Source organism: Stegastes partitus, unplaced genomic scaffold (assembly GCF_000690725.1).
Source record: "Stegastes partitus isolate 25-593 unplaced genomic scaffold, Stegastes_partitus-1.0.2 Scaffold1098, whole genome shotgun sequence".
NCBI lineage: Eukaryota > Metazoa > Chordata > Actinopteri > Pomacentridae > Stegastes > Stegastes partitus.
In genome coordinates this window covers 18,508-30,899 of record NW_007578829.1, presented here as the reverse complement: position 1 = coordinate 30,899, position 12,392 = coordinate 18,508, and the positions used below count along the sequence as shown (strand labels likewise).

Sequence of the window (12,392 nt, the reverse complement as noted above, 5' to 3'; positions counted from 1 at the left end):
CCTGTTGGTGATCTGATTAAAACGGATGCAGCATTTATTTTGGCAGAGTTGTAGTTGAGAAATTTCAGCACAGGTTCAGTAACAGCGCTGTGTACCCGCCCTGTTGAAACCAGAAGTTTACACACACGTTATAAAAAGACACTCAGTGTCTGACATTAAACCAGACTAAACTTTTCCTGTTTTAGGTCAGTTAGGATTACCAACATTATTTCTATTTGCTACACAGTGTGTGTAAACTGAACATGCATGTACACTCTAAAAAGTAACTCCAGGAACCCAGTCCCACCACGTAGTTATTTGCATTGTTGCACGAAAACAAAACTAATTTACTGATTTATATTCAGTATTTAGGGCTGCGAGGTGTCTCGGTGCTTAGCACTGTTGCCTCCAGTGTGGCCTGTTTCAACGAAGAAGTGTTTGTGGTGACATATAAATGCTAACAGTCAACTCAGAATCATGAACAAACCCTGATTTGACCGCTCATAAGCTCCTTAAGGCCCGATTTTTAAAAAATCGATTTTTGGTCAATCGTTTATCGGTACCCTAACTTGAGCAGGTGTTTTTCAGGGTTTCCCACGAGAGTTGAACTTCAACATTTTAAGGCATTTTATTACACACCTTTACAAACATATTGGTGAAGAAATTGTTTGGTAACGATTGAGTTGCCAGATTTTGATATTTTTCCCTTACTATTGGAGACTTGACTCCAAAGAAAACATCAATTATTTTGTAATTACCAGTGCTGCTAATTTAGGGCAGCTGTGGCATAAACCTTACATTGACTTGTGGTCTAATAAATTTAGGCACCATACATATAGAGCTTCATAGTAACCCCCACCCTCCAGTCCATCCATCCACCCATCCAATAGGGAGGGGGCAAAAAAAAACCCAGAAAACTGACAGAACCAAGCTCAGGGAAGGCAGCCATCTGCCTCAACCAATTGGGGTGAGAGTGGGGGTGGCAGGTGGGGGGCAATAGCAGGATATCAGATGGAGATTAAGCAACAGAACAGAAAATAAATATTTTGGATGTCGGTGAGGCCAGCAGCTGCAGATCAGAGAGGTGAAGCTCCAGTCCTAATACACTGAGTAACATTTAATGTTTACTGTAAGCACTATAACAGTGTTGAGAGAGCTTGCACCGTAAGGCTCATATTTCCCCCCCAAAAAAGTAGTCCAAAATGTCTGAGCCTCAATGAGCCTGCTTAATTTCTTCCTATAATGTGTGCCAGTTTTGGCTAGATGACAGAGAGCTGGTGTATGAAGTCCCACTCTGCTCTGTTCCCAGTAGCATCTCTATTTTAGCACAGACTGTCTTGCCTTTAAAAATAGGATGAAACAGCAGCAGTCAGAATCTCAACTGCATTGTTGTCGAGTTAAACAGATGTACTCTGTTTACTGATATAGCCTCTTAGCATGTTTTTGGGGGCACATAAAGGAGGTGTAGGAGGTTTTTGCTCGGGATTGGCTCTACTATTGTTTGACTTCATCTGTTTGTAAGGGGTCGACTGATCAGTTTTTGTTTTTTTAAGACCAACGACTAATTGTTAGTAATTTAAGGAGGTAACCAACATTTAGAACACACACACATTTAAAAAAAACAAACAACCTTTTTCACAGTTTTCTGCACAGTCAGTTCATGTAAAAGGTTAAAGGAAATGAGCTGGTCACCCGTTTGCTTTCCACTCTTCCTGCTGCTGTCTCTTTGTCAGCATAATTGCAGATATCGACTTGTTATTCTTCCATGAGTTTGTTTTTTTTTTGCTGACAGTCATTCTTATGTGGTATGATAAAGCCATTCTACAGGAATTACAAAAATACAGAGTTTTAAAGTTAATGTTGTCTTGTCATTGCTAAATTTTAAGCATGTTAGACTTAGAGTAATTGTTATTGGTATACCTGAGACACACAGGGAACTGGAAGGTTAAAAAAAACCTTCAAAATGTTTTGCAGCCAAATGTACTTACAATTTCATGTTTTTAAACACTTCTACTAGACAAGATACATTTATTTGTATGGCACTTTTCAATCAGGAAATTTTAAGTACTTTATACAATCTACTTCAGTAACCTGAAAAGCAGACAAAAAAAACTCTTTTCTGTGCCATAAAGTACATATTGTGTGTTTATGGTGTATAAGATGTCAGCAAGTGCAGCACTGTGACTCAAATGGAGCTGTAGCACATAGAGAAATAAGTATCACATCCAACATGTTTGTAATGACGCATTCATTGTAGAATTACCACTACATATTAATTCTTCAGTAAGAATGGACTCCAATGATATGATCGCCATCAAATCAGATGTTGACAATACCATGGAACACTTCTTTTTATGGAAGGCCATCAAAGCGTTATGTATTTGTTTAATCCTGTCTGAGAGCTCAGACTAGCCCAGTAAAAATAAATGCTTTCCTCTTTAGAAAAGTCATTTATCTTAGTTTCAGGACATGACATTTTACCACATGTAAGCTCTAAAAAGAAAACTAGTTTAGGAGCTCAACTGTTTTGCTCGTGGGCTTCATGTCTTCGTGTTTGCTTTGAGCTCTTTGAGAGGGAGGGAGTTTCCTGTGTGGGAAAAGGATGTGACAACCGCAGGGAACAGAGCGATAGCAAAGGGGGAAAATTAGTTCAGAAGGTGGAAATAACAAAGCTGTCACTCATGGAGAGGGATCATGATATCAATTTTATATTGGCTGTAATGTAGAATTTCCCCTTTTAATGCAGTATTGTTCAGTATTGTTCTCGTTTTCTGTGCCTCAACAGGTCTTTACCATCTTTGCCTTTGCCACTACTGGAGGTTACTCTGGGACAACCCACTTCAAAGTCAATTGTCCACTACCCCAGGATTCAAAAGATGTAAATGCTGTGTTTGGCTACCCATTCAGGTACTGCCCAACATTAGATCACTCCCATTCATACTCTCCTTTACTGCTATGCCTTACCTCTTACTGTCAGTACAGGAACACTGTTGTGGATTACCGCCATCATGTGGTGAAAAGTATGGTTGCTTTACTTTTACTTTGTTTTTACTTTTTATCTCATATTTACTGGCTGACTCTTCATGTTAACGCTGTCAGAGGACTGCAGATGTAGAGTATTCGGATACCAAATTTCTATCCGGATACCAGCACAACGACCGAATATTCACATATTCGGTTGTTGGGCTAGTAACATGTCAGATTTCCAGCTCTGATTTATAAGACAGGAGTGAAAGAGCGAATGATAGAGAATGGTTGAGGATACAGTACTTCAGTGACAGCAGCAAAATAAAAATGCATTTTAAAGTTTAGCTCCATTCAGCATCATAATGTAAGACACAGAGTGATTAGCCACAACACTGAAGTCAATGACACATAAAGAGATTGATCATCTGCTCGGAAACCATGGGTCCTGGTGGTCATGCAGCTACTACTTCTTCATGTACCACCAATTAAACCTTGATAACCATGACCAAGCACATCCAACTGCACACCCACACAACAGAGAACGGTGCACCCTGCCACACCTCTAAAACTGCCTTAGAGCATTTCTTTGCATACTACCACCTCGTGATCAGTGGAACAGTGCAACACTGTTTGTAAAAATGTGTACACATGTGCAGCCTTGCACACATGTTAGAAATAAATAAAAGGAGACCTACCGATAGATGAACACTTCCATCGTACTTATCAGAGGGGAACAATCCCACATGGAACCTCACGGAATCATTTTAAGTAACGACTAGAAGTACATGTCACATGACGCATCCAATTTCTGCAAAATGTCTTTGTGATGATTTGACCTATGATCAAATCAGTTGAGGGTTCTGTTTCAGTTTGTTTGCGCGCAGTATTTGTAAAACATTACAGGTTTTATTAAATGCTTGTAAATTCTTTCCTCTTGCCTTCCTTGGATAGAAGAGAAAACCAGGTGAGGACTTGTTTTCTCTGAAATCACAAATTCTAGAAACAGGAGTCATCAGACCAAATGTTGAAGGTACTTTCTCTCTGTCTCTAAATGACTTCAGGTTGGGAGCGCACCCATATACGATGACATTCTGTAATGAAACATCCAACGGCATGTACCTGCAGGGCAACTTCTCCTCCTCGGCTGAGTTCTTTGTGTGTGTCGGTGTGTTTGGATTCCTCTATTGCACCGCCACACTGATCCTCTATCTGGGCTACCAGAACGTCTACCGTCAGAGCAGCCGCGGTCCCATCATAGTAAGTATATGTCTTCAAGCAGCTGTGAGCTTCCTGCAGCATTGTTTGTTCCCACTTGTGTTCAAGTAGTTCTTCCCATCTAGTTCTGTGTAAAGCCTGAGTAAATGATGACTAAGACAATACAGTTGCGTACACATACTGGATATGTGCTTTGTTCTTAAAATTGTAATTTTTCAACAAGTGCTGCCCCCTGAGACCCTTACATCATCCATCCCAGAACTTTGGTGAACCATCATTTTGTCACGTGGTCTTTACTGTTCTCCACTTCATGAAAGCTTAAACTGACACTCCATGATGATCAATAAGACTCTTGACTTAAAAAAAACAAAAAACAAATCTTGAATGTCTGGATAATAAAGATAACATATGCATGATTCTCTCCAAAACCAAACAGGAGTTATTTTTAATCAGCTTTGTACTTTTCAGGCAACCACTGAGTTGTATTCTCTTCAGTAAAAATGAATCTGTCTTGCTATTAACATAAAAATAACATTGTTGTGAAAAAAAAGCTACTGGTCTATGCAGATGTGTTCGGCCCTCTAACAGGTTTTGCTGAATCAGAGCCTCTTTTGGGTAACCAGTAATGAAGAGGATTAAGTACATAAGAATCGGGGACAGCAGAGACTGTTTTGATGTGTCCTCTCTGGTGATGTGTTGATTTGCTTCTGAGAAAGAGCTTCTGCAAACTGGGAGGCATCTCGTCAGCCAGTATTTTAGTCTATCCACAGGCATTCATAGTGCATCGATACATGTTGTCTCCCCAACACGTTTTGGATTCATGTAGTCAAACATCCGTGCATGTTACTTTATTATTCAAATAAAAATTTAAAACACACGTAAGAACTGTCGTAGTTATGCAGCTTTATTTTGGTTTTTCCAGTGACCACAGAGTCATGTTATGCAGCAGATAATGTTTCCAGTGCAACCTGAACTAAGACGATGTTTCTGAGTAATCATGTGATATTGATGTCAGTGTGCACGTGCTCAGAGTTTACTGTTACTTCTGACAGGACCTTGTGGTGACTGCTGCCTTTGCCTTCCTGTGGCTTGTGTCCTCCTCAGCCTGGGGCAAAGGCCTGACTGATGTCAAATGGGCCACTAACCCCAGCCACCTGGTGGAGTCATGTACTGTTAGTTGCACTGCAGGAGAGTTTCCTTCCATGGGCCGCCTTAATGCGTCTGTGGTAAGTCTCCACAAAGCTATACTTGATATATTTTGCATCCATCTTGTTGAATATAGCACCAAGCTACAAGGCCATGTATATTGAATAAGTCTTTGACATAAAATGTAAACTAATTTTGGTTTTGTTAGGTCTTAGCAGTTGTTATAGTTGCACATAATATCAGTGGTTCACTAACACAACCTGATTATTTAGGCAGAATGTGTAGACAGTTATTCAGTCATGGAAAAAACATAACTATTGGTTCTGATATGAGAATTTATAAAGCTACTGTAAACTGCATTTTGCAACAGCAGTCCTACGACTTTTTCAATTTTAAAAACAGTGTACCTGGCCGCTGCTATAGCTCACCTGGTTGAGCTGGCGACCCATGTGCAGGGGCTATAGTCCCCGATGCAGTGGCCTTGGGTTCAAATCCCGCTCATGGCCCATTGCTGCAGGTCCTTCCCCCATTCTTCTCCCCCACTTTCCTGTCTCTCTCTTCACTGTCCTAAACAAAAAAGGTAAAAAAGCCAAAAAAAAAAGAAACCAGGACACCTTATATGCCAATTAGGCTGATAATAGAATATTTCTGTGTATGATGTATAACAGGCAGTGTCATATAGTAAATGGTCTGTGCTTATGTAACACTTTTCTACCTTATTGGTACACCAGTGGTGACAGAACTGCCATTCCATTTGGAGTAGCTTTGGGTTCAGTGTCTTACACAAGGACACCTCGATCTGGTAGGGGATTGAACTGCCAACCTTGCAGTTAGTGGGTTACCTGCTCTACCATCTGAGCCACAGCTATCAACTGGTGTTTCACTGCAGCAGTATATAGCATTAGCGAGGTATGATAGCATTTGAGTTCACATTGGGATGTAACTGTAGCCCTATAATAGCATTTTTCAGGTATTTGGATGTATTTTGAGTCAAAGAAAGATGTACATGCAGTAATTGTTGGAATATTTACACCGTAGTATCTACATTTATTGACAGTTGTGTAAATGTAGATGTAAAGGTCAAACTTATCTTCTTATTTTAACATCACTCACCGATATTTAAATTTTAGTGTCTACTAAAAAACACCACAGTTTGTTCCGTAATGTTACTGGTGGTGATATTAAGCAGCCTATAAGTGCAAAAAATGGACATGAACAATGAACTTCATAACCCTCAAATGTATTTCTTGGCTCACTGGCGCCTCATGTCGACAAGAGAAATACTCTGCTCCCTAATATGAGTGATATCAGATAATGGTGTGCTGTTGTCCCAGTGTTGAGTAAATATAGGCACGTTGATGACACAGCCTGTCAGGTTTAGTCCAGAGCCACGTTTTCTTTAATATTGGAGGGTTTTAATGAAAATGGCTCACCAGATGATGATGTACCTTAAGTTGCTGCTGAGAAAGAATTAGTTTGAACAACTTCAAAATCTTTACATTTGCAGCCCCAGGCAAAATACAAACAAATAGCTCTCTTAATACCTACAAAAACAGAACAATGATACATTTTTGTAACAACTGTCTGCAACTGTCTTTTTTGGTTTTTGTCTATATGAAAATGTGAAACATGAAAGTATTATAGTTTGTACATTTGTGGATCATTTCTGGGTGGGTTTTCACTTTGAGCCTTGTCAAGTGACCACAAAAGTAGGAACACGTCTTCAGGTAGCGCAATACACTACAGATAACTATGTTGACACCTTATGTACTCTCTGAAGGTCGCTTCTGCAGTAGATGTCCTCGTTGGTACAATGCACAGATATCTCCAGTCAATCAATCAATCAATCAATCAAATTTTATTTGTATAGCGCTTTTCATGTGCAACTACAACGCAAAGTGCTTTACAACATTTAAAAACAACAAAGCATTTAAAAACTATTACAACATTTAAAAACATTACAACATTTAAAAAATAAAATAAAATAAACCCGTCTCTCCCACCCTCCATGCATACACATACACATACAACAAATGAAGTCGCGCACACACAGACGCACACACTCACCACGAGACTAAAAGAGGCGTGGCATGGCACTGAGGAATTGTGGGAAACGCTACCATTGGGGCCGTCCACACCAGGAGGAGTTGCAGACCATGACTACTGGGGGCGCCAGCGCCCGGACCCCCGACCTGGCAGACGGGGGAGTCCCCACAACGAGGTGGGGAGCCCCCCAACTAGCCGGCTGAAAGGACCCGCAGACAGAACCCCCAGCAGCAGACCGCACACAGCCCCCAGTGTGGAGGACCCCCCTAAGGAAACACTGGAAATAAAACTAAAAACTTTAAGAATAAAAGGCCTTGTGTAAGATAAAATAAAAGTTAAAAGAGTAAATACATAAAGATAAAATACAAAGATAAAATGCAAATATAAATAAATGATAAGAATATAAAAGAATTAAAGTTCAATTAAAAGCCTGATTAAAAAGGTGCGTCTTTAACCTTCTTTTAAAAGTATCGACAGTCTCTGTAGTCCTGAGGCTCTCCGGCAGGCTGTTCCACAGGTGGGGGCCGTAGTGGCTAAATGCCGCCTCACCGTGGGTTCTAGTTCTTGCTGCTGGAGTCGTGTGCAAATCAGCAATTTTGTAAATGCCATTGGAGCAAAGCTTTGCACACAGTTCACCGTTTAATAACACAACTTGTGATTGGAGACAAGAGAGTCAACGTGTCTGCCGGCAGTCCCATTCATCCAAACAGTGAACAGTTGTTTATATTGTCTGCATGAGATAAATAAGTACATAAAACATCAAACTATTGCTTTTTTCCAAAATGATGGATTATAAATCCTCTGGATGTATTCGAAGAGCAAGAGTCGGCTAGTTGTAACTGCTAGGCAAAGAGAGCAGTGAGAGTGAGAGAGACAGTACATCTGGTCGATGCTAACTATGTAAATTTATGAACGAGCTAAATGTCAACAATCTCTTTCTCCAGAATCACAGACTTCATCTCAATGAACACCCCTTTATATGTCATCAACATAAGTGAACACGATGGCTCGGTTTCCCAGACCAGAATTGAGCCCTGTCCTAGACTAAAAACCTTTTTAACTGGACAACTCCATTGAATTTTTTTAATCCATGTCAGGGCAAACAGGCTGTATGAGATTTAAAATACATGGTGAACATTATTTATTCTCATTTGTGTTTGCATGTATTCCTACAGATTTTCGGCTTTTTGAACTTGATCCTGTGGGCAGGTAACTGCTGGTTCATTTACAAGGAGACTCCTTTCCACAAGGATCCCAACCCACCGGCCACCATGGAGGAAGGCGTCACCCCTGGACCCTAACCATATCATTGAGGGTCCTCAGACATAGCCACTTACCCACAGAGAAAAACCCACAGAGCTTTATGCCCCGCAATGGTCCCTCATGTTAACCTGCAATAACGGAGACAAAAGGATGTCAGCTGTCATAAATATTCCCCTTTAGCTTCAAACACTTATCTTTAGCCCAACACTAGTCTTTAGCTTAAGGTATTCATTGAGCGACATCTACCACTGTCCTCAACTGTTCATGCCCGAGAGCTCTGAAAACACTAAATATGAATACAAACTAAAATACTTTTAATCTATGTACAACAGAAGCTGTAGGAGATGTAGCTTGTGTTTAAACCTAAATTTGTATGTAGCAGCAGACCTGCTGTGCATTTGCTTCCTCATTAACAAACTTCTCCCTTGATGTCTGCCCTTCAGGCAGCCACCTGACGATGAAACTGTGTTGTAGAAAACCAGTCTTTTCTGGTCTCCAGTCAAGGAAAATGGTGGAAGATTAAGTGAGATTAAGTAACCTTTACATTAAATAAAAGAAAGTATTGCCATACGGAACATCTAAAAGCAAACATAGGTGGGAGCAAATGCACACCCTTTTAAGTAAGGTCCTGCTCTTTTTCCAAGATGGTCTAAACAAGCCATTCACTTCAGGTTCAATAGATGTGTCATAGCTTCTTAGTATGGTAAATGCTCTCTTTTGTCCAATTCAGGGAAAAGCTGATATCAGAACTAGAAGACTCCACCTCAGAGGCACTAGACCACCTAACAGTGACATTTCCCATCCGTCTTCTGATCTGCTGACACACAGACACACACTTAACCATGTGGCCATTGCGGTTTAAACACACTTTGATTTTCTTATTACTCTTATTATTGCTAAAAGATGACACTGTACGTAAGAAGAAAAATCACACTACTGCACTTCCCTACAGCCATTCTAAGTATCTTTCTGATAGAGGTTTCAGGTTGTAATTGCATCTTGATTATTTTCAACCTGTATCTGGAACAGAGCAGGCTCACTACAGGTTTACTCCAGTCGCTGTTGTACATGACCACACAGTGGAGGTGACTGATATCAACCCAAATGATTTCGTACTTGTTTAATCAAAACGTTACCCTCAGACTACTCAGTAACACTAAGACTCCTTGTGTGAACTACCTTTTGCAAAAGATGACTTGCAGTGACATTATTTATACACACTTCATATGTTTTTTTTATTTCATTAATTGGTCCGTTTCATATATTTTAAACTAAAGGTGGGTTTCTGTTGTTCCCAGGGGAAACGTTTCAGTGTGCAGCTTCTCTTTTTTTGCAACAAATGTTCTGTTCAATTGATTGTACCGCTTCATAGCTTTAGACTTAATCTAGTTAAGATAAATTGTGATTACTGCATTTCTCTATGACTCTTGTTTGTAGTTCTGCTCTACATGTACAGAGTGCCATATATTAATTACGTTTTTATATTGAACTCCTGCTGTTTTTCAGATTCACTCCTTAGGAATTTTTGTCAACACGTTGACTATTTACGTTGCACACAAAGGAATTTTAATTCTCGACAAAGTAACTGTGCATCAATAGATTGTTGGGCCATTGCCTCAGTAGGGAATATATGAGGGTCTGTTTGAGTCATAAGTAAAGTAATATATTTTGAGAACATCATATTGAAATTAGACATGCATTCAGTGAGGTCAGTTTAAAAAGATAAATCTTTGAGTACATTGAGATGTAGGATGTTTATGTAATGGTTTGTTGTCATTGGACTTTATGTGTTTTATGCCTTGTTTGTGCAAAAAGAAACAATGATCTATTTGTATTGTGTGTAAAACATGAGAGCTGCACCTGCTGGAGTCTGTCTCTTAATTATTTTCAGAGCAAGTATCCCTGTAGCTGTAGCTTCTCACAAAACCGGTTGTGTCTCAATACTGCATTTCACACTCAGACAAACAGTTTATAACAGAAGTAAGTACACCCTTGTGCAAAATCTCTTTCATGTCAAATGATTATACCGTCTCACAAATTACCTTATTTTGAAGTTGCCAAGTACAGTATTTCCTCTTATGAACAATCCAAAACAAATATTTAACAAAGACTTAATTGGAAATATAATTACCACAGTAGAAGCTCAGTGCAATAAAAATGAATACACCTGTGGTCTTTGGCAGGCAAGTTAGAAAACATGTGGTCATATAAACTAAATTGAGTGCACCTTTATTTTCAATCAACCTCATTGTATAAACATGGTTATTAAAATGAGCTGTCTGTCTGTATGGCTCCACATCGACAAGAATTGCCAAAGGAATTAAGAAACAAAAAAGATTCTAGGACTTCACAAAGATGGGATAGTGAAAGAAATAGCCTAGTATCACTAATCTGAGCCAGAAGGGCTATACTATTAAAGTGATGCCACAAGCTCTGAAAAACAGTTGGGCAAGTGCTTCAGACTTTGCACATGAATTATCAGTGGAAATCAGTTTCTGTGGCAGTTCAGACGGTGTGAAGGACATTTCATAATTTAAACCTTGATGGATAGCATCAAGACAAAAACAAAAAAAACTTGCTCTTTCTTCCGCACAAAACTGCAGGATTTAACACTGCTGGGAGTGTGAAGATTTGGGGTTACCTGAGTCCAAAAGGTGCTGGGGAGACTATATGAGTCGATGCACTACGAATGCCTGCGGATAGACTAAAATACTGGTCGGCAAGATGCCTCCCAGTCTGCAGAAGCTCTTTCTCAGAAGCAAGTCAACACACTGTCAGGGAGTACACACACACACACACACACACACACACACATATATATATATATATATATATATATGATCAATATTGTTTTTATGTTAAAAGCAAGACAGACTAATTTTTGCTGAAGAGAATACAAGTCAGTGGTTGTCTGAAAAGTACAAAACTGAATTAAAATAACTCCTGTTTGGTTTTGGAAAGAATTTTGCATATGTTATCTTTATTATACAGACATTCAAGGTTTTTTTTTTTTATTTTTATTTTTATTTTTTTTAAGGCAAGGGTCTTACTGATCATCATGTACTGGCAGTTACCACTACAAATAACCAGATAAAAGTAGCTCTCAAACTTGAAATTAAATTTGAATTAATTATAACAAAATAATAATGAAATTAATAACGTTCATATTCTTTTGCTATATTAACAAAATTTGTATTATTAACAGATTTAATATTAGTCTTCACTGCGTGTTTACTTATTTTTCACTTCCTGGATGCGGGACGTGACCAAATGAGCGTGTATGGAGCTCGAAAAACTTTTCGTGATCATGTGACCTTGGCTCGTGCTCTGATTGGCAGCTGCAGACTTTCTCAGGGACGCAGGTCGGTGCGTCCCGGACCCATCCACTTTTGCTGTAAGCCAATTAATTTAGTCTTTATTTGCTTTTGTCTTCTGTGGTTGGATATCAAACTGTCCTTCGACGTTCTTACGACTGTGCTTTCTGACACCGTCACGGCCTTTTCCCTCCTCTGCTACTAGATGACAACTACTGTTGTGACGGCTTAATGCATGCTGTCAATGGAGAAAAGGCTGCGTGTAGAATACATGTAACTCGTTTTAACCTCGGACAAATCTGGCATGAGAACGCCCTAGTTTATTGTTTTTAAGGTCATTTTTGGTCGCACACCTGTCAGAGCACACCACAGCCACCAAGCAGCATCTACCGCTGTCTGCTATGTGGGGCGTTCAGGGAGCATCAGTAAATCATAGCGTCTATCAAGAAGAAAATGTTCAGC

General features: G+C 39.6%; 1 protein-coding gene across 1 annotated transcript in view; it reads left to right on the top strand.

Annotated features, from left to right (window-relative positions):
* Positions 1 to 10,484, top strand: part of LOC103367888 (synaptophysin-like protein 1) — a 17,994-nt gene extending 7,510 nt beyond the window's left edge. Inside the window, exons 3-6 of the mRNA XM_008296055.1 lie at positions 2,765 to 2,886; positions 4,008 to 4,203; positions 5,214 to 5,387; positions 8,529 to 10,484. Coding sequence (XP_008294277.1) covers positions 2,765 to 2,886; positions 4,008 to 4,203; positions 5,214 to 5,387; positions 8,529 to 8,654 — 618 coding nt within the window. The 3' untranslated portion in view covers positions 8,655 to 10,484. The remainder of the gene's footprint in view (positions 1 to 2,764; positions 2,887 to 4,007; positions 4,204 to 5,213; positions 5,388 to 8,528) is intronic.
* The last annotated feature ends 1,908 nt before the right edge of the window (positions 10,485 to 12,392 follow it).